The sequence below is a fragment of the Cucumis sativus genome, chromosome 7 (assembly GCF_000004075.3).
Source record: "Cucumis sativus cultivar 9930 chromosome 7, Cucumber_9930_V3, whole genome shotgun sequence".
NCBI classification, from domain to species: Eukaryota; Viridiplantae; Streptophyta; class Magnoliopsida; order Cucurbitales; family Cucurbitaceae; genus Cucumis; species Cucumis sativus.
Window position 1 is genome coordinate 17,183,806 of NC_026661.2, and position 22,573 is coordinate 17,206,378.

General features: G+C 31.1%; 2 protein-coding genes across 3 annotated transcripts; one reads left to right on the forward strand and one right to left on the reverse strand.

The window, feature by feature from the left end:
• Positions 1–4,256: 4,256 nt before the first annotated feature.
• LOC101219190 (protein OSB1, mitochondrial) lies at positions 4,257–9,239 on the forward strand. Of its 2 annotated transcripts, none has more exons than XM_004146910.3 (5): positions 4,257–4,703; positions 6,748–6,886; positions 6,968–7,052; positions 7,145–7,251; positions 8,858–9,239. In XM_004146910.3, the coding sequence occupies exons 1-5, from the start codon at positions 4,336–4,338 to the stop codon at positions 9,041–9,043; spliced, it is 885 nt and encodes a 294-aa protein (XP_004146958.1). In that variant the 5' UTR covers positions 4,257–4,335; the 3' UTR covers positions 9,044–9,239. The 2 variants fall into 2 exon arrangements, with proteins under 2 accessions (XP_004146958.1, XP_031744970.1); XM_031889110.1 differs by lacking the exon at positions 4,257–4,703 and adding an exon at positions 5,387–6,616.
• A 2,664-nt stretch (positions 9,240–11,903) lies between these two features.
• LOC101218718 (transcription factor UNE12) lies at positions 11,904–15,732 on the reverse strand. Its single transcript, XM_004146908.3, has 6 exons — positions 15,105–15,732; positions 14,377–14,496; positions 14,157–14,222; positions 13,409–13,474; positions 12,897–12,974; positions 11,904–12,753 (listed from the first exon to the last, which is right to left on the reverse strand). The coding sequence occupies exons 1-6, from the start codon at positions 15,492–15,494 to the stop codon at positions 12,523–12,525; spliced, it is 951 nt and encodes a 316-aa protein (XP_004146956.1). The 5' UTR covers positions 15,495–15,732; the 3' UTR covers positions 11,904–12,522.
• Between the last annotated feature and the right edge of the window lie 6,841 nt (positions 15,733–22,573).

Here is a 22,573-nt window from a genome sequence, read left to right on the forward strand (position 1 = left end):
TTTATATTTATCTTAAAATTAGTTAAATTCTACACAAATAGGCAACAATATTTATAAGTTGAAGTTCTAAAATTACGATGAATTTTAAAATTGGTCTTTTTAGAAAATAAAAATAAGAAAAATTAAGCTTAACTAAAATATTAAAAAGAAAGAAATACAAGAATGGTGACACGTGGGGAGAGGACCAAGTATATGGCGGTGGCACGTGGAATAGAGCATCCCGTGTGTGTCAAGCGACAGATATGAATGTTCCCGAAAAGAAGGACAGGGTGGAGGATGTGGTCCGACGTGGAGGGGACAAGCAATAGACAATTACAGCCATTTGTATTAAAAGAGCTTGGACCCATAAACCAATGGTTCTGATTGAGTCTTTCTGATGACCCTAATCCTGCGCCGTCGGATTGAGTTCAAAGGCATTAGAAAACAGCAGCATGTGATGAGAGCGCCCCACTTGGACTGATTGGCCAAAGTGGAACAATATGGGGCCTTCTATTGTGGGACCCCTTTTTTCTTTTTATTTTAATTTTTTAGAAAATAATTTTAACATTTATGAGATTGATTTGATTTGATTAGCATTTTGGTAGGAATCCATGTGGGCTGTCAAAAGCTTAGGGTTTTACTGTTTAATTTTGATTTTGATTGTACTTTTCTCTCAAGAAATCTAGGAAGTTGTTTCGAAACTGCCCATTTTTTTTCTCAGGTATACTTTTTCTTTTTCAACTCGGTCGTAGTTAGTCTACTGGCATCGCCTATCATATTAGTTAATGATGAGTTGTCGTGATGATACTTGATAATATGATCCAAACATAGGAAGGGATATAGAGATTTGAAAATGTATGTTTTATTTAAGAATTTTGTAATTTAAATTCCTTTTAGTTTTAGTTAATAGTAGTAACTTTTTACAAATTAAAATGTAATTTAAAAAGTGTTAAAACGAGCTTTGAGATAAAATTATAATTGTTATCTGTTCTCTCTTTCGTGGTTGGATATCTAATCTACCATCTCTACTATACTGTAATGCTAAGAAAATGCAAATAGAACACACTTGAGTAGCTAAGTTTATTTAGGTTAGTCTATGAGTTGTATTTTGTAATTCTTTCACTTCAGGTTTGTTAATTAGTAATGTAGTACGACTTTTCAATCATGCATGATTGTTGAAATGACTATTCATACATTTCACTTTAAATTATTTATTTATTTATATATATATATTATTTCTTCAAGTTTGTGATTACATACGTACATTGTTTTTTATAAGGTTTTAATCTCTCAATCAAATATTTATTTTGTTTGGTTGATTATTATTCTTGTGATACTAGGTAACAATGACTAGGCTACACTTAATTCCTGTAACTTTGACTAGAACTTCTAACTTTCTCCCCTCGTTTACTTGAAAAAAGAGAGTAAAACTAATGCTTACTTTCATTCTAGGATAAATTAACTCTTTAAGATTATTATTATATACAACAATCGAACTTATCCAAAAAGATTCAATATTTATATTAGGATGGAAAAATATGACACATCTTTCAAACTAAAACCACTATATATATATTCTCTAAAAATAAGAAATTCAAACAGCAAACTTTGGACAGAAATGGTCAACTTATAATACTCTCTCCTAAACTAAAAATGATATATACATAACTAACTAAGATTTAGTTTACTTATTGAAAACAAAACACCACCATACAAAATTTGAATGTTTATATAAACTAAGCTAATTTGATGGGTTAGCTTAGTAGATTAATTCAATAATGTATTCGCTAGTAATCGAGATCAAAGATAACGATACCCCTTACGAATAATATATGTGTTTAAGACATATATCATTAGAATCTTTAAAGATTTGATACGAAAAGGATTGTTGTTGATTTCATTCAGACACGTTTGATAGTATTTTTTGATTTTTGTTTCTTCTTTCTGTTTTTTTAAAACAATAAATAAAAATAAGTTTTTGTAATTAACAAACCTAAACCTGATGTGAAAGAATTACAAAATACAACTCATAGACTAACCTAATTATTATTATTATTATTGATCACTAAACGTTTTCTTATTTATGAACTTTAGATATTTTATTATAATTTCTAAAAATTTACCTAATTAAGAACTACTTAATTTACTTTTTATTATCCATTCTTTTTGCATAAAATATTGTTATTATTTTTTTAAAAAAATAAATTGCATTCATGGACGATAAACACTCTGTTTTTATGAGGTTGGTATTTAAATTGGGAAGTCATTAAAAATATTCATATGTACTAAATCCTACCTAATTTTTAAAAACTTATATGGACTTTTTTATTTCGAATCCTTGAAAATTGTAAGGAAAATTTGTACAAAAATATTTAGAAAAAAACGATTCATAACATTTTATTTTTATATTACAAATATGATAAAATTAGTAATATCAAAGAATTATCGATTTTTAAATTTACTATTTTTGTAATTTAGAAAATATTTATTATTATAAAAAAAATTGTTATCTTTGAAAGCATGCTTACCTTTATTTCTCTTTAACTAATGTATGATATAATTTGAAATACACACATTAATAAAGTAACGTGAGTATGCATTAAAGTCTCATGAATCACCCACAATCAAGTTTAAATTATATATGTATTATGTAAGCATTAGATATTTTGTAACATAAAAATCTAAATACATGCAATAATTTAGAATTTATAAACTAAAATCGAAAAACAGAAAGTAAAAGAAGAAATAAAGAGAGTAGATTTGACAGAAAGTATATGTAACTCAATTTACAATCCAACAAAGTAAAATTTAAACTTAATGTTATGTTTCGAAATATTTATTATATAAATTATTTTTATGTTTTACATTTTTTAAAATTTAGTAGGATGGGTAGAAAAAAATACGTAGACAGTGGATTGAAAAATATGATATATCCTGAAGATTAAAACCACTATATATAATATATATATTCTCTAAAACCAAGAAATTCAAACAAAAACTTTGAATAGAAATGGTCAACTTATAATACCCTCCCCTCAACTAAAAATGCACAACTAACTAGGATTTATTTTAATTGAAAACAAAACAAACACCATATAAATTTTGAATGTTTAAAAAGTGATTTATAAGCTAAATTATGAAGGGCTAGCTTGATCACTATAATATGAACATGATCTTACAATAGAGTAATTCAATGATTTCGTCATTAGTACTAATAGAGATGAAAGATAATAATACCTAGTAAGAATAGTATACGTGTTTAAGCCGTATATCACTAGTCTTGAAGATTTGATACTAGAAATATTGTGGTTGATTTAATAAGTTTGTTAATATTCTTGTTTCTTGTTTTCTATTTCTTTAGAATAAAAAACAGATAACTATTCTTGTTTTTTCTAAAAAAAAAAAAACAACTTATTTGTTTTATAACTATTTCTTATTTTCTTATTAACATGATAATGTATATATATATAAATAAAAGATATGTCATACATTAAAAATTGAAAAAGATATTATCAAAAGTTTGTCATCTAATACAAGTAAACCTTGATGACAATTAAATATTATAACAAAATTATATTTTATCTTTCATATGTTGCCTAAATTTGATCAACATTGCCATCTCTAACTCGAGTCATATGTCTTGAATTTTGTCGTGGTCTCAGTCGTAAACTATTAAAATTAAGCTAAATGGATGTCTTAATCAATCTACCTAGGACTTAATTTTTTAGGAGTTTGCTTAACACTCAAATGTTGTAGGGTTAGACGGATTGTTGTGAGATTAGTTGAGTTGTATGTATATTGCAAAACCTAATACTAAACGATTTAAATCTAAAAATAAATTAATACATATTGTAAATTAAAATAATATATGAATCTAAATACACAAGAATTTTACCAAATTATTTAAAAGGAATAAAAACTTAAAATTCAAAATTCAAATAACTTATAAACATTTAAATTTAAAAATTTAAAAATATATTGCAAAAGTATTAATATAAAAGGAAAGATGAAAATTTTGATTAAAAAGCAAAATTGTTGCATAACTTTTTTGTTGAACTCATGACTTGCAAAATCAGTCAAATTAAATGAACGTTGTGGTGAACAAAAATTATATTGCAAAATTTGAACAAATTCTTAAATATATTAAAATTTAAAATAATATATAAACATGTTAAGAAAAATTGAACTTTGTATTAAAAACAACAAAAGATAAAAAAGTTAATACTAAAAATTGCCTTATTATTCTTAGTAGTTGGATTCAATAAATATAAAAATCCAAAACCCTTTGCTCAAAACGTCAAACCCTCGCCCAAGAGTTTGGCGCGAACAATAAAACACAAGTCCAAGATAAGAGCCATGGTAATGGCGTTAGAGCAAACCCTAATTCTTTCATCTTCATTGTCATCAAAGAATTCTATCTTCTCCATCCCTAGAAACCAATTACCAATCTCTTCTTTCTTCCCTTTTCACTCCTATCTAAACCCTCCTAAACACCTCCGTTTCCCTGCTCCTTTCCCAAAATGCTCCGCTATGGAAAACTACACCAATTACTCTGCTGTAACCTACCCCAAACCTTCCCAAATTCCATGGAAGAAGGAGCTTAGTAACTCCGTCACTCTCATTGGGACCGTTGGTCTGCCTGTCGAGCTCAAGCACCTGCCATCTGGCAAGGATGTGGCCTGGACGCGACTTGCTGTTTGGAAGTCTTCTACTGAAACATCTTGGTACTAGTCTATTGTTTCATTTCGAAATGGGCTTTTTTATTGTTGCATTTCTATTGAAGATTGGATGATAATAAGTTGAAGAATAGTTTTTTAGTTGTGGTTAATAATATGGACATTTCTTAGGACTATGGTTATAGACTATATTTCTGTCTACGTCGAGTGCCATTTCTAAATTGTTGTCCCGATTTCGATAGGATGTGGAAACCATATGAATTCTTAAATGAGCCTTTGCTTTATGTAAGTGACGCCTTTCCGTGTTTTAACAAGTTTGGAAGGAAGTTACTTGAATGCCTCTGTTTGGGCGTTGAGAGTGAGGATGTGTGGAATTTGACACATTTTAGATTGTAAGGTTAAGTTTCAGAACCACACCATTTTTATTTTTACCAGACGAATTGTATCAATTCATTAGCCATAAGAGAAGCACCCAAAATTATCTGTCTATTCCCAACAAGACCAAGCTTCTTAGGCGCAATGGTGGTACGCAGGGCCACTTTCGGACCATTGGATAAGACACAAGTAATGCTTTTATAGGCATATTTTAGAGTGTTATTCTCGGAAATTTATTCTACTTCTTTTTCATATAAATTTGCAGATCATATCAACGCTTACATTGGTGCATAGAATCTTACATTTTCTCTGGAAAGGGTGACCCCAATAAATGTCTGACAGGAGGATTATGTTACACTTAGTATGCAGAGAGTCAAAATTTTAAGCTGCATCGGTAGTGAATTGGTAAAATTCTTTAAGTTCTTAGCATTAACCTTGCTGCACATGACGCACCATGAAGAATAAAGCTAAGTGAACATACCTTTTTTTATAAATTTGCCATTCATATTGAGACCTCCCAAAGCTAGAATCCGAAAAAAGAACTTAATCTTTTCTCCGACCCTTCTATCTTCATGCTATACGACCTTCAAAAAGGCTTGATCAATGACAGCAGCTGCCGCTACCAATTTACCAAAAATGCAACGTTAGAGTTTTTGGTGTAGTTTGTCTTAATAATCAAGCACAAATTCTTCTATTCTCTATCAAGAGTACTCCAAAATCTCAATAATGGAGAAACTACTCAATCTCCCCATTATTTTAATTTCCTTCTAATGTTGAGATTCCACCTTCCTTTGTAGTTGTTCCTAGAATCTTTGACTTGTAACCATCAGAATTTGCAAAGGGTTGAAGTTTAGAAAATAGTGAATGGGTAGGAAGTATGGATGATGGGACCAGGGAACGTTGACAGATCTAACCAAAGAATCCTCACCAACTTTAAATGTCAAGAAATAGAAGTAAAACCATGAGCATATTTTCACTTATGGGCACATAATTTGTCTTATAGCTTTCTACATATTTGTTCATTGGCAAAGCTCCTCAGTGACAGAACCTCCCTTCAAGAGAGCTAAGTGCATGAGCTCGTGCATAGGTACAATTTTTTAATAAATGGCCTTGCACTTTAGGCTCAGTGGGCTATTATGCTCCAACACACTTTTGGGAAGATACACAAGTCTTTGTTGCGACCGGGAATTTCATTCAAGCCACGTAGTCCAAAGGAAAGCAAACACAGAGTTCAGCGAAAGAATCTTCTTTTCCTTCTTAAATGGATGACCATTGAAAAGGTGTGATAGGATGTCTCGATTATGTTGAGGGAGGGTTGTATGCCAACCAAAATCAGCCAGGATGAAATTCCAAAAACTTTGGTCCGGTTTCCGTGAAAAGACAGATGAGAATGGGTCTCTCCACCATTCTTGTACATATGATAGAAGCTTGTGGAGATACCAATCCATGGGCACTGAGTTTGTAGTTTGTCTTAAGCGTTGAGGAAACTGTGGCTCAATTCCCAAATGAGAAACTTAACTTTCTTAGGATAACTACTACCCCAAATAGATTGGTAAATATGCTTGAATGTTGCATCATCTTTATAGGTCAGTGAGTTTTAAACTGCAGAACTTTAAAACTTTGGTTTCTTGAGAGATACAGCGTGGCATTTCAAACTTGTTGCGTTTGCATGTAATGACAATTAGAAGTGATTCAGATTAGGATTTTGCTCTTTCAGGATAGGTTTAACATTCTGGGATGAATTGGCACATATTGCTTCTCAGCACGTCCAGAAAGGCAACCAGATATATGTATCTGGTCGGCTGGTAGCAGATTTAGTTGAAGCTGATGATGGGAAACAGCAAACATACTACAAGGTTTTGATGTCCTTGTTCACACCGTTCCATGGTTTTCTATTCATCAAGAAGTAGATTCCAACACTTTCATATCTTTTGCAGGTAGTGGTTCAGCAACTGAATTTTATAGAAAGAAGCAACTCAACAGCACCCCATTACGACCAAGACTCTAATTCCATAATGGCAGGCATGGGATAATTCCCTAATTTAACATTATTGATTGACGCTTTACTTTGCTTCAAAATCTTATTATTTGGTGTCCTATCACATTATTCACAGGGAGAAAGCCCGGCAGTGGTGCTGTTGATAACACAGGGTCCACACAAGAACTATGGCAAGCATTCTTTGCTAATCCCGTTGACTGGTGGGACAATAGGAAGAATAAGGTACATGATTAATTCTCTTGCAATTTCTGGGATTCAACTATCTCGTTTTTGGATTCAAATGTTCTTAACATGGACCAAGTTGTCTTTCTGTTTTTATTCAAATTGATGCATGGAAAAACCTTGGGAACTTACAACGAACTGCATGATAGAATAGCATACATTTTATGTATGTTATATTTCCATTGCAGAGAGCAGGCCTCATAAATGGTTACATTTTCTTAACTATTCGAGTGATACACCCCCAAGGGGGTGAGAATACGGAAAGAAAAAGCAAAATCAAGAACTTTGAGACAAATATAAGCAAAGTAATAGAGGTCAGCTCACAGAACAATTAATCTGTTAAAAAACAGTGGATTTATCCAATAATTTATGCCTTCTTTGAACCAATAACTTTTAGAGCTTGCAAATTGTGGTCGAAGTGAAGACTCTACAAACCACTCCAAAAGCAGCTGCAGCAACTGAAAACGAGACCAAAAAAACATTAAAGAAATTTCATCTAGAACTTGCTGAGAAAAACGTTGTATGGATAATCGCGGGATTTAATATTGTAATATCAATGAGACACTACCATTTAACATATCATGAGGAGAGTAAGGTTATTTAACAGGAAAGGTACCGAGAGCAACAACAGCCACAAGACTAATCCTCAAGGAAAGTAACTGAGGCTGTAAAGATTTGTGGAAGGCCCAAAACAAGAGCAATCAAATTGAAACAGAGCAAACTAATAAAAACTTATCAAACGCTGAAAAAGGCAGAAGCCGCATCAAAGGAGTCAGTATTAGGCATAGAAAAAGAAAACCTCCAAACTCAAACAAACTCAGATGCGCTCAGCCACGAAGACAAGTTGAGATCTCTCGGAGCCCATGTACTTGAAAACTTGAATTTTGATTTTTATCTCATAAACCTTAAGACCACAGACTCTGAAAAAGGAGGAAAAATTATAATCATCTTCAATGTGTTCTCATGAATGAAGGAGAGGAGGGGCGTCATATCAGACATTATTTGGAGGCCTAATGTCTTCTTGAAAGGGGTTACGTAGAACCCTATCAATAGCTTGTTTAGATGAAATTTTATCATTTCAATCGTCAATTAGAAAATTGAAATCCAATTCCTCACTCACAAGACTCCCTTTTGCTTGACCCATTTGTTGAAAAAATCACACTTTGACAGACCGTTATTTCAACTAAGAGGCTGAAATTGTGGAGGAAAACTGGGGTGAGTCGAGTTTGAGCCTACCTAGTCTCAGGAAATCTCTTTCATTTAGCTAAAAGCCTAAAAGAGTACTTAAGCTTCAAATTTTTAAAGGTATGTAGAAGGTAAACCAAGTTAAAGCAACGCAGAGAAGTCACCAACAGCCTTTTTTGGCTATCATAGATCTAAATATTATTATTTTTTCTATGCATGAAATGGAATGGCAGGCCTCAATGATTTAAGAGAAAATCAAGGAAATAGTAGCCTCCTTTTGCAGGCCATAGACATTCCAAAAGTTACCTTTTGTTAGTATTTGTAGGTTTCCTTCACTGTATAGTTCACTTGAATCCTTGTTGAGATATAAGATGCACTCTTGAATGTTAATACTTTATTGGCATTTTGGTTCTGGTTGCAGAAGAACCCAAAATATCCTGATTTTAAACACAAGGACACTGGGGAAGCCTTGTGGGTTGAGGGCAGGTATAATCCACCTTGGGTGAAGTCTCAGCTTGCATTATTAGACATGAGAATGGGTTCTCTTGATGATCAGGAAGCCAAAATGGCCAACTTCGTAACTAGTTTTGATTTTCCATCTTACTAAACTGACTTTGGATTGCTTTAAATTGTTTCCAAGAGGGTGTAAACCAAATATATTAGTAAGATTCTTTTGTGATGTCTGGCTCGTATAGTTTGTAATTTGGTGCATTGTATATTGGTTGTTAGTAATTCAAATATTTCGTCAGTCTCTAGGATCAGTGCCTTTTATGGAAGAAAAAAAATACATGGAGTTCATCCCACAGGATTCTCTCTTTTTAATAGTTTACTAAAAAGTATTAATAAATTTTAAAAAAAATAAATAAAGTTATTTGGAACACAATCAATCTAATACATTTACATGGAGTTTTAAGAAAATCTACTTGTTTTTTTTTTTTTTTTTTTTTTTTTGTATTTTTAAAATTATGTTGAGTCATAATTTATGTTTTGTATGAGTGTGTGCGTTTACATATTATTAGAATAACCAATTTTGAAATTCAAGCAAACTTTTTTAATTTCAAATGTGTATTTGAAAATTTGAAACAATTTAATCGATTTAGTCGAAAATATCATTAAGATTTTATAATATTTTTATACATGCAGATAGATTAGATCACAAGTGTTTTTAACTTATTTTATTCATTTACTTTTTGTTTTTTCTTATTAGTTTTGTTTAACATTTTAGATGTAATTCAACTTATGTTTTAGAAGAAAAGTGAATTGTTTTGTTCAAAATGGGAGTGGGAGATTGAAGTGAAGCTGGGTGTGACGTTTTTTTATTTTTTATTTCTGAAAATGAGTTCATTTCTTAAGAACTTGTTTTGGGGTCCATTTTCTTATGAAGATAATGTGCAAGTGTGACTTAAACTTTACCTTCATACCATTATTTTCTCTGATTTTCAACATTGTTCTTTAATATTTTCATTAATCTGTGCAATAAAAAGTTGAATTGTTTTGTCAAACTTGTAACATTTTTTTGGATAATTTTTGTTGACACAATTTAAAATGACATTGGTGAAAAGAATTGAAGTTTAAAGATTGGACTCCAATAGGAACTCTTAAAAATGAAAAGAGTTAAGTGTAGAAGCATGAGAGTTTGAGAGTAGGATTCCAATTATTTAATATATATTGTTTCAACCAGATTTTACATCGCTTGAGGATAACCATACAACTTACTAAGTCAAGAGGCATGCTTTCTTTTGTGTTCGGTTAGGATTATCTTTGGTCTTGGCTGTGGTCGGGCGTCTTTCCTTAGGTAGGTTCATTTTGGTCCTAGGGTGATGCTTTAGATTAGGTCTATGCAGGACATTTTTGGCCGGACACATTAATTTAGGCTTTGAAATAAACTATTCATCGTTGTAGGAAGCTTTTTGTTGTGAACGGTTTTAATTGGTTATTATACTTTCCTTCATTTGAAATATATAGCCGTTACATAGAGATAAAATTTTGTCATTTAAAATATTTTTTATTAATAATGTGACAAACTATCCAATATTTGACTTGTACCATTTTTGTTAGGTTAAAGGTATTCGCTAAAATGTTACTTTTATAAATTAATTTTTATTTAATAATTTAATATGAATATAATCTTGATATCTAACCTGATTAAAATTGATTTTTTTTAATCTTAAGTCTATAAACTAAAATAAAATATTTAAAGGTTGGAAGATTCCAATAAAATTAAAATAAAAATAAAAAAACAAAAAATCTATAACCAAAATAAAATTTTTCACAAAATATTACATTACAAATGTCAAACAATTTCAACAAAAAAAAAAAAACCATGGTAGAAAGTCATTTCCAACATGCTTTTACTTTGCTAATTTGCAAAGGATTTTAGTACATATTAGTAAGAGTTTCTTTAATTAAAATGGACGATTGGATGTGAAAGAAACTCGAATGTGTTACAATTCTAAAAGGTTAGAGGAATATCAAACAATATTTTCGAACATGTTTTAGGAGGTTGAATTAGATTCTTTGGAGATTATTAAAATTCTTAACAATTTTTTTTTTGAATTTATTAGAGACGTCAAATGTTGGTGCAGACATTCTCTTCTTCGTCTTTTAGGTGATTGTTCCAAGGTTTTGATTTTATAAAAGGACTTACAGTCATGTTGTTCACGCACTTGCAACAACAGAGGTCTAGTTTCTTTGTAAAATCTTTTTATATAGTGTCTCGTTACCTAGTGGAGATCCAGATAGGATGTCATTTGTTTACTCAAGAATTTTTTTCACGTTTACTTTGATTTGGTCCTAATATACTTATTTTTAAAAGAAAAATGAAAATTTTGAGAAAAGTACATAAAAAATCAGAACCAAAAAAAGAGAATTCTCCAAATACCAAAACCATTAGAACCAAACAATTTGTATCAACCAATACTTTGTTTCTTCACAGTGCTTAAAACTGCTTTTCTTATTCCTTATTGTAAAACCCAACAAAAGAAATGCTCAAAGAAAAAGAAAAAGACTGTCTTTGGAATCAAAGATGAAAGCTTTTTGGGTCAAACACTTTCTCTCTCTCTCTCTCTCTCTCTCTCTCTCTCTCTCTCTTCAATGATTTATTTGCCCAATAATGATCCATGAGAATACAAAAGTCCTCATAACTTTGCCAAATTCATAATGCTTTCTTTGTTTCAAAGTTTAATTATAAATCCAGTAAACCATTTGGTGATAATTAAATCACACGAGTTCGATCAATTTAAACCTTTCAACTAATAATCCACCACTGGGAGATGATTATTTTGAACTTTTACTCAAAATTTCTCTAGAAAATCATCCGTGAATGAATAAATTCAAGGCATATTTTTCGAACATAATTTTAATGAAAGGTCAATAAATTAATTGGTTTAATTGAAACCACAGTATAAATGGATATTTGGCTTCACATAAATTAATAAATTTAGTAGAATTTGTAAACTTCAAAGATATTCAAATCTATAATTCAACCTTTTTTTCTATCAATTCTTCAAAGACACTACTCTCCATTTCAAACTTTCAGCATTTCCTTTCCTTTCCTTGTAAAGGTACATCATCCAAAAAAATACACAAAAAAGGAAGAAATTTTATTCATATTTTTACAAGGTCCCCACAATCCACTACCAAAAAAAAAAAAAAAGAAAAGAAAAGAAGGTGCTTTGGTCATTTCCCACCACTCCCTCCACCCATTGATGCATAAACAAGAAAAAAGAGGGGCATATCAAGTAAAGCTTTGACAAATTCTTGTTGCTTTAGTTGAGCTTGTCAAGGCCTCAAAGGCTTGCTTGCATCTTTTAGGGCATTGACATCCATCCCCCTGTTTTGACAAAAGCTAAAAGTAATCTTAAAAAGCAATATAACTATGCCATCTGACTTTGATTGCAATACCCATACCCATCATAAGTGAAGGAGGGGGAACACACTCTGAGTGTTGCGACGACGGGACGCAGGCCGTAGGACCATAGGACCCAACACCGATCCATCCATAAGTTTCTTTTTTTTTTTCTTTTTTTTTCCTTCTAGGATTGTGGGAATGCACATCCCTCCCTCGGCTGATGCTGCGAGGTTATTCTATGGAGGAGGATTACTCTCTGGCTTCACAACACTCGAGCTATCAGGAGGTTGTGTGTGATAAATCGCTGAAGCCAATGAGATCGGCATTATGCAGAGTGCCTTTGATTGTAGGAATTGCATAGCGGCTCCCACGTTTTCTTCCATAAGTTTAGCAACTTGTCTCTCTGTACCATCGTTCGACCACTTGTCCCATGCCGGTTGGTTCCTACCACCTTCACTTCCTTCTTCCTAGGATGCAAGAAAAAGAACAAATCATCAACACACGACCCATTTTGATTACAAATTTGTTTATTTCAGCCACCGAAAAATCAAAAGTACAACAGTATCAAACAGGCTTTTAAAGTCAAAGATTTCGTTTTTCATCTCATTACCTCAACTGATGATAGTGGAATATCCGTTACAAGTGGTGCCACAGCACCAGCTCCACCCAATCTACTCATGCTCAGAACCTGCAAAGAAGATATATATGCAACAATGGATAAATACCTAAAAAAGTAGAAAATGAGAAGTGACTGTTACATCCCAAAAATGAGGGGAAAGGGGGGGCTGAAATTGAACTATGAGCACACGCAGTAGTGCTTTTTAAATTTGTTAGTTGACTAAACTCCATAAAAATGATCCATATAACGAGTGAAATTCGCTTAAATAAGGAATGGAGAAGCAACTGGCTCTAAAGAGTAAAGACTACAGCCGATCAAACAAAGGGATTGAGTGTACACACAATCTTCATATATGATAAACAAGTTATAACTTATCAGGTAATTGACAAAACTATCATGAATATCAGTCGTCAATTGCTTTTCCGCAATCTTGAAACAGTTTTTCTTAATGGAAATTACATGGATAAACCATCAGGTAAAAAGTCGGAAGGGATTTACTTCACCTTTACTTGAAGGCGAAGGAACTTTACGTAGTCTACTATTTCATCAAGCATTGCAGCTCTATCCGTCTACACAAATTAAAATATGAATCAGTACCAAACTAAGGTTAATCATCCAAAAAAAAAAAAATCCTAGAATGCCATTATCTCTAGAAAACAGTAATGAAATTAAAATCAGGTCAATAGGCTACTCGAGCATCCATGAAAATCCACTTTTAAAGTGGGAGAGTAGACATTAACATCAAGATGTCCCCCCTACCCCCCCAAAAAAGGTGATCCAAGCATACATTCAAAATACAAACCATTTATTTTTCAAGGTCAAACACATGCATTATTAGTTTATAAATATATGTATATGTCTATATGTGTGTGTGCTTCAATATGATTTGACAAGTGCTCTCACATGGGCAAGGCATACAGAGGCTGAATGAGATGAGGTACATCTTTGGACCAACCAACAATGTAAAGGTAATTTGAGCTATTGACAATTAAATTCTTAACCATGCAGAGGAAATCACCATATGTTAAGAACGTTTAAATACCTTATCATCATATGTTTTCCCACGTTTTCTAAATTATGGAACCAAGAGTTTGAAAAACAACCAGAACACAAAAAAGATCTATGTTCTATCGTTTTTAAGGACTAAGTTACAGAAGTTATAAATTGAAATTGAGAACTAGTGCAATTGCTTGAAAGTGAATGGAACAATAACATTGATAATCCCAATGACTTAAAATATTAGACTATCACCTTATTAACACTCGGTACAAGTTCCTGCAAGGCCCTAATTCTCTCTGCAATCCTTTCTCTTCGTAACTGCAACAAAATGAAAATTACTTCCCAAAACCAAGAAAACCAAATAAACAACTCCAACTCCAAAATATGACCAAGTGCTGCAATAATTTTGATACAATTATAATCTAGTAATTGGTAACTGTTTTTGATTTCTCCAAACTGGTGTCTATATTACCCGCTCTGCAATACTATGTGGGTCAGTGGCCTGTCCTCGTCTTGCCCGTACCCTAGGGCGCATTGCTGGTGGATGCGGGGCTGCACCCATAGCAGCATGCATTTGTTGGCCTTGAAAAACCTGCAAAGTGATTAAAATAGAGTTAATGCAATTCAACCACTCCCCATCCACCAAAAAGGATATTTGAAAAGGAATACAAAAGACCTCTACCTCAGGCCCTCAAGAGCAGAAGAATGACAATAATTTCCCATTTCTCTTAAGCAAGACAACAAAAACCAGAAACATCACAGCCATAAGTCATCATAGAGCACAAAATAAACTCAAACGACAAAAATATTAAAATAACACACGTTCAGTCCATGTTATTTGGAGAAAAAGATCATATGTACACACAAGAAAAAGCATAATTCCAGTTCAGTAAGTCAAGAAAGCCACATAGCTAGGTATCTATATGAAGCAACAACAAAACGTGAAGAGAAATAAAACAACATAAAAATAATCACTCCTGCTTCCACAGTAATCTCCATACATACAAACAATGCTTAATCTCTTGATATGAAGCTCCATAAGAATCTCAAGTCAGTTAGTTGCACAAGCTTCCCTGTCCCTTCTCTCATTCTACTTTCCCCATAAACAAAAGAGAAGTGAAATTACAACACCGAAACTCCAAGAATCCACAGAAAGAAAAAAAAAAGTTTTGAGCAACAAAATAAGAATCACGATCTTACATTTTTAACAGACGAAGCTCGAACATCAACAACCTCACCACAATACCGTTTTCCACTTCCAGAAGCTTCCTCAGCCTTAAGAAACCCACTCTTCCCTTGGTCCAAACTCAACCCCAGAGGAAAAGGGGGTCCGCCATGAAACCCAGTTCCACCGACACTTCCACTCCCAATCGTAGTGATATGACCACCGCCATCCCCGGAGCTAAGCTGAAGCATCATCGGAGCCTGACCCTGAGCCGCCACCGCCGCCGCCGCAGCAGCAGCTGCTGCTGCTGCTCCGGCCAATCCGCCGTCAGTTCCAGCTAATCCTTGGTCGGAGGAACCAAAAGGGATCCCAAGAATCTGTTCGAGGAAATCATCGGCTTGAGTATCGGAATGGTTGTTAGCCATGGAAATAAGGTGCGAAACTTGAATGGATGGATTAAGAAGAGAAGCAAAAGAGGGGTTTGAAATAGCATCTACATGCAAGAGAAATGGAAAAGAGAGATCGATGATACAAATTTTGTTTCTTTTTTACGAATTTGGGTTTGTTCGATCTTGATATGTTTGTGTTTGTAAGTTTTCTGTTTGAGTTTTGGTTGAACAGAGAGCAATGTAGAAACGAAGAGACAGAGACGAAAAAGAAGGAAGCTTTATCCTCCTTAAAAATGTTGCTACTTTGTCTAAAAGGGTCTACCTTTTCCTATATTTACATTTCTAGTCCTTTCAGATTCTTAATTACGTTTCTCTTTTTTTTGGGTCAAACACCGTCGTCTTCATGGGAACTTCGTCGAGTAGAGTTGCCATGGGAACTTCGTCGAGTCGAGTTGCCTCGCCTCCTTTGTAAACCAACAAACTTGTATATTTTTCAAGCTCACAATGGTGGAAATATGAGATACTTCACCATCTCAATCCCTCCATTACACAAATGACTTGTTTGAAGGCTTAAATATTAGTGTAGATTGTTGAAAATCTAAAAGGCATTACAATGTGTGAGAAATAAAAAACAGATTGGAAATGAGATGAATAAAAATAGTGAAGGAAAAGGTAGAGTTGTAAACTCATGATCTATTAATTAGTTATTGAGATTACGTCTCATTTTTACCATTAAGTCAATACATGACCGTTAAACTTTAGATACTATTATATTACAAACACATTTCATTAAAGATGTTACATTACAAAGATATCTTTTTTACCACAAGATAAGATGAGATTGAGAGCATGGAGAAATAAAAGGTTTGTAGATAGAGATAATGGTTTAAGATGACAGGCCAAGGTCATTGGAGCACACATCCGACCAATAGCTACTCGTGTTTTTATAAAACCAATCTCAGTCGATTGGTAAAGCTTCATGAGAAAGCCTAGAGGTGAGAGAGTTAAATAGTAGCACAAAGAATCTAGTGTAGGTCTAATTATAGCTTAATGACTTATGAAAAGTTTAGAGGTAGCTCATATGACCCATAAGGGTGTCTAGTGATGGGTTAGAGAATCTATGAGTAGTCAAGTGGTAGCTTAGAGAACCCATGAGAGAGTACTTGTGGTAGCTCAAAGTACCCAAAAGAAGTTTCACAGTATCATGTAGGTTTTAACGGTGACTACTGGTACCATGAAGGTTCTCTGATCTTATTGTGTTGGGACTAGAATACACCATAAAATTTACTATATGTATGCACCATACAATATTATACCATACAAAAAACATCTAAAACGGAGCCCAAACAAATAAAAATGGGCAAAATGAAAATCGAGTATCGTTTTTGTAAACAACTCAAACTTTACGGTACCACATTCGTCACTCCGTATGTTCATTTTCATGCACCCGATTCCATCAATGTCCTCCGTGTCTCAGCTTCGAACCCTGCCCCTGCCGAAATTTTATTTCCTTTCCTCTTTAAATACCCTCGTTTGCTTTCTCTTCTTGCCTTCATTTTCACATAGATTCACCATTTTTGAATTTTTATCTTTCCAATTGCTTCACTTTGGGATGTAAGAATTGCATATTAAATTTTTGTTATTAATCTTGATCAAATTAACTCCCAACACAAATTAAAGTTATCAATCATTGCATAATTTTTTCTTTTGTATCAAAATACTTACCATAGTTGATATTAAAATTATTGTATCATGAATCTTGAAATAGGTAGTGACAATTACACTATTTTAAGTCTTGGTTAAAAGTCCAACAACTTTGAAGCAATTCATAAATTTGACCACACGAATTAATTAAGAAAAAATCGATTGATAAAGGTTAGTGGCGTCATACTTTTTTCTATTCAATGATTGGAATTAGAAATTAAATATCTAATTCTCCTACTTTTATGTTGAAGGGAAACTTAATTCTACTTTTTTTTTTTTTTTTTTTTTTGTTGATTCGTGAAGCATGTTATAATTTCCATTGCTTTTGTTCTTTGATTACTTTACTTTTTTTTTTTTTTTAATGTTACAACCCATGCTATTCTCCATAATTGTATAATTCTTGAAATTATTAATTGTTTTAATTGAGATTTTTAGTCTTTTTCTTGACCGATCGAAAGTTCCTTGTGGATACGACCCCCTTACTTTTATTGTATTGCTATTTTGAAATTTTTTTAATCTTCGAAAGAGGTATTTTGGTGAGAACTCTTATCCAACCACGTTATATTCTTAGTTGCATATCTTTTTATTATAATCTTTAGGGCAATTACATTCTATTATTTTACTTTATTTCATCTTCTTTCAAAACAACCCGTAACCTCTCTTTTGATGACAGGGAGGATTCATGTGGTAGTATATGGCAAAGTTATTGGACCTCTACGTTAGGGTAAGTTAGGTGGATGATCGAGTAGATTAGGCATCGCTTGCCACATTCATAATGGTATTGTAACTACTTGAAATATAATGGCTCAATGGTTTGATGAAGTAAAGATGGATCATTATTCGTCTACGTGTCTGCGACATAATACTAAGTTTTATACTAGCAAATTACAATCATTCATCATAAATCTACTATTTGCATATTTCTCAACTCTGATTAACTCAAGCATCGAAGTGTGTCGATAGTCTAACACCATGCTGAAGAGATAAAAGCCCTTGTGCAGCAAAAGATAACACAAAACCAGTCTTAGTTTAATTGAGATCTAAGAAATACTCATTAGCAACAATACAAAACTAATTATTTCTAAAATAATTTAAACCATATGTAAATTAAACTCTCCCACATAACTTAAACTTTTAATTTAATTTAACTAAATGGTTAATTAATTAATTAATTATCTTATATTTAATTTAAGGGGATTTTAAAAAATAGAAAAATTTGATAAACTATTTACGTATTATATAACAAAACCACTTAAAGACAAAATTTATTACATTTTATTTTTCTATGAAATGTAAATATTTGGTCAAATATTCTATTTTGGACAATTTTTTTAAATTCATATTTAAATCATATTCATATATGTATTTCTCTCATAACGGATAGTTTTAGTGTCTATCACATACGCATTAAATTTTAACCTAAATATGAATCTATTCGCATTAAATTAATATTTAAATTTATTCAAATATATTACTATCTAGTAAATTAATTTTGAATCAATTTCAAAATTAAATTCATATTATAAAGATTAATTAAAATGTAAACTTTATATTATAATTTATCATCATACATTAGATTATTTTCATAAGTGAATTTGAATCATTCAAATTTAAACCAAAATATAATAACTTTGTTACCATTTACAAGATAGGAAGAAGACCTAATGAACCTATAAAATTAAGGGACAACAATATGAGATTAATTCGTTAAACTTATTAATTACATTAATCAATATTCGTTAATTATGTGTACACTCCAATAAAAACCCACAATTGAAATTTTCTCCATGTAGATATATTTATGTATTCATAAATATAGACCAATAAAAGCAAGTTAGTCCTCGAGTACAAATGGTTGTAACACCAGTTGAATCAAATTATCGTTTAGCTTCTAAGTGGTTCGATACGTTGCTTCTCTAATGAACAATTTGTTTATTGTCCAACCAATAAATAGAAATATCTCTTGTGCCATAAAAAGAGTAAGGACTCTTATTCAAGTTTGAGAGACACCATTTAAGCAAACATTCATTTACTTACCCTAAAGTAAAAGAATGAATGAATTCCATTTTGTATGATTATGTTTCCAACTTCTTACTCAGTCTTGTCCCAAAAATCATAAACTTATTGAGTTGACAATCTAACAACTGTCACCTGTACAAATCAAAGGTAATTCATCGCGAACAAAAGTTCATAATACATTCAGGATTAAGACTAAGTTGCCTAAATTATCCTATTGAAATAAAAACTTAACTACAAACAAAATCACATATAGTGGTTACTATTGATATGACAAGTTCATGATTGTTCCTAAACAAAAAAATTCTCTCAATTTTTCTAATACCTTGAGATAGACTTAAACAAGAGGGATTTTTTTAGGATGACCAAATCTAATTTCAAACGTTGAGTCACACATTAATATTAATTAAATTCTATAGACAATACTAGTGGTGGACATAAGCCTGGTTGTATGTGTTTGAAGAAGAAAACGAGAAACAAGAGAATGAAGTGTCCTCGTAATGTTATGTGAGGTAAGAAATATTAAGATGGTGTTTGGAATACTTTTTTTTAAGTGATTAACTTAAAAATTAAGTTATTTTGAAAAACAAATTCACATGTTTCAAAACAATCCGAAATAAAATTTAAAAAACATACTTTATAAAATAAGTTGGTTTATAAGAAGATACTTGCTAAATCCCATCACTATTAGAGTTGGTAATGGGGTTGAGACAGGAAGCACTCCTCATTCTTGCCTCCGCCTTGTTCCTCATTTTAGAAAGTTAAAGTTGAGGTTGCAAATTTGTTCGAGGATCATGCCCCTAAATTAAAAAATTTACGGTTCCTTTCTTAAAATTGATTTTTTTATTTAAAATAAATTTATATTTTCAATTTACATTAACAACATAATTCATAAACACATTCCATTCATGGATTTTTTTAGTTAATTTTGAAATATCAAGCAAAATCTTTTATATTTAAAATTAATTTTTTGCAATAATGTTGGTATACATACATTTTTTTTCATGTGTTGAAACCAAACATTAATTTTAAACTTGTAAATTCTTTACTAAAATGAACTTAGCATGGATCATAGAATTAGAAAATTTAATATCCTATGATCACAATTGCACGTATCAAATGTTCCTAACTAAGGTCACTCCAAAACTAAAACTAAAAGAAAAATGGCAACTTATTCTGGATTAATTATTTTTACATTTTCGATGTGATTTGAAATTAGTTTAGTTTAATAACCCAATTCATAAACACATTTTATTCAACATTTAAGGCAAAATAGAAGAATTGGAACACCTTATAGTATAATTAGTGAAATGTCAAATTTGACACCCAAGTTTCCTCACTTGTACCTCTTTTCTATTTTAATACTATTGTAGTCTTAGAGACACCAAATCTATAAGTGGAGAACTTACCCATTACTTTTAAATTTTAGATTAAATAGATACATATTTCTTCTAAATTAATTAATAAATTTACCTAATTTTTCATATCATTAAATTCAAACATTTCGATATAATTTACTTCTAACTCTGTCCGGTAGGGAAAAAACAACTCAAACATAATAAAATTTTATATTCTATCAATCTCGATAGATACTAATAGACTTTTATCAGTTTCTATTAATGTTATAAATAGACTTTAATAATAATAAAATATTAAATTTTGTCATATCTTTGTCGAAAATGTTTTAAATTGTTGCTATCTCAATTATTATATTGTCTCTAATGGTCTATGAAGCATAGATACTTCAAAACATGCACAAAATCAGTAATCAGATATAACTGATAGCTGATGATACGTCAAGATATGTGGCAAATATGTGTGATCAGAAAAGTATCTAACTTCTTCCCTTTTTAAAAAAGATTTAAATACGGGAAGGTGATATGTCAATCAATTTTTTTTCATACATTTGGAATGTATTTTAACCCTAAAATCCATAGCTCATTTAATTTCATAAAAATATTATAATTACAAGCGACAATAAATATATATAAAAAAATAATAGAAGTATACCATAAACTCATATATCATCGTCATTCTTATGTATTCATTCAAGATCAATCATTAAGTTATTTCATAAACTCAACCTTCTTCTTCGTTTAAGAATTATATTAAGTACGAGTGTGTCATTAATTTGATATTTTATGCTTTTGCATATTATACTTAGTATCTTTGTACTAAACAAACAAACGAATATGTAATGAGAAAATAACATATTCATAAACATATCAGTTATCTTCATTTTTAAAAAATTAATGAATTGTTGTGTTCGATTGTATTCATATAGTATATTTGCTTCGGGTTAAACTATAAAAGAAAAAGTCAATCCCATACAAATGAATTAAATGATATTTATTGGTCATGCAAATCGATGTTTTATTTAGAGACATTTTTAAAAATAATAAAGTAAATTAAAATATTTACAAGTTATGGCAAAATTTTGAATTCTATCACTTTCAGTTATTAGTTTTAAAAATTCTCCTTTTATTTACTCATTAATCAAATAGATTTCTACCTCTACCATTTCTCTCGTTCTCACATTATTGACATATCTAATTAATCAAATAGAAAAATGGTTTTTCTATATATATAAAAAATAAAGAAAACAATAATCTAAACTCTAGTTACTCTAAAGTTAATTTTCATAAATATAACGAATGAACAAAATATTTACCGTTCGTATCACAAATTGAAAAAGTTCACAAAATTTATCATTTTTTTAAATTCACATTTGCATTTCTTTATCATTTCTGTTTTTCTCAAACTTTTTTTAAAAATATTTTCATTTGTACTTTTTTTTCATAATCTTTCTTATGCAATTTTTCTTTTTCTTTCCATGTCTTTTTCTGTGTATTTTTTTTTCAAATATAAATGATCGTGTACTAAAAATTTTGAAAAAAAATTGACTTATCGTAACGAAAGAAGGGACAAATCTATTAGATGCCAATTAATCAGATTTTGAATTTTTTATTGTGGATGTATGACTTTTTCCATTTTCGAAGTTGTTGTAAATATTTTATTGCTTTGTTCTATTTTTAAAAATACCCCTTACTTTATTTGATAGAATGATTTTAGATAATTAAAAATAATTCTTATTAGAAATCTTAATAAATAAAAGAGGAATGCTTTTGAAAACTCTTTTGTAAATCACTTGGAAATATTCATATTAATAAATAATAATTTTAGAGTATTTACCTGAAAATTCTTAAAATATATAGTGTAAGATAATAGCATATTTATAATTGTTAGCAACACTTTTGAGAATGTATGAATTGTGCAATCAAATTATTTAGAAAACCATTTTTAATAAAAATACTTCTTTGAAAAGTATTCAAGGTTTTGAAAACTAACTTGGAAAACACTTTATTTAATTCATCAAATGTTGAAGAATAGAAATC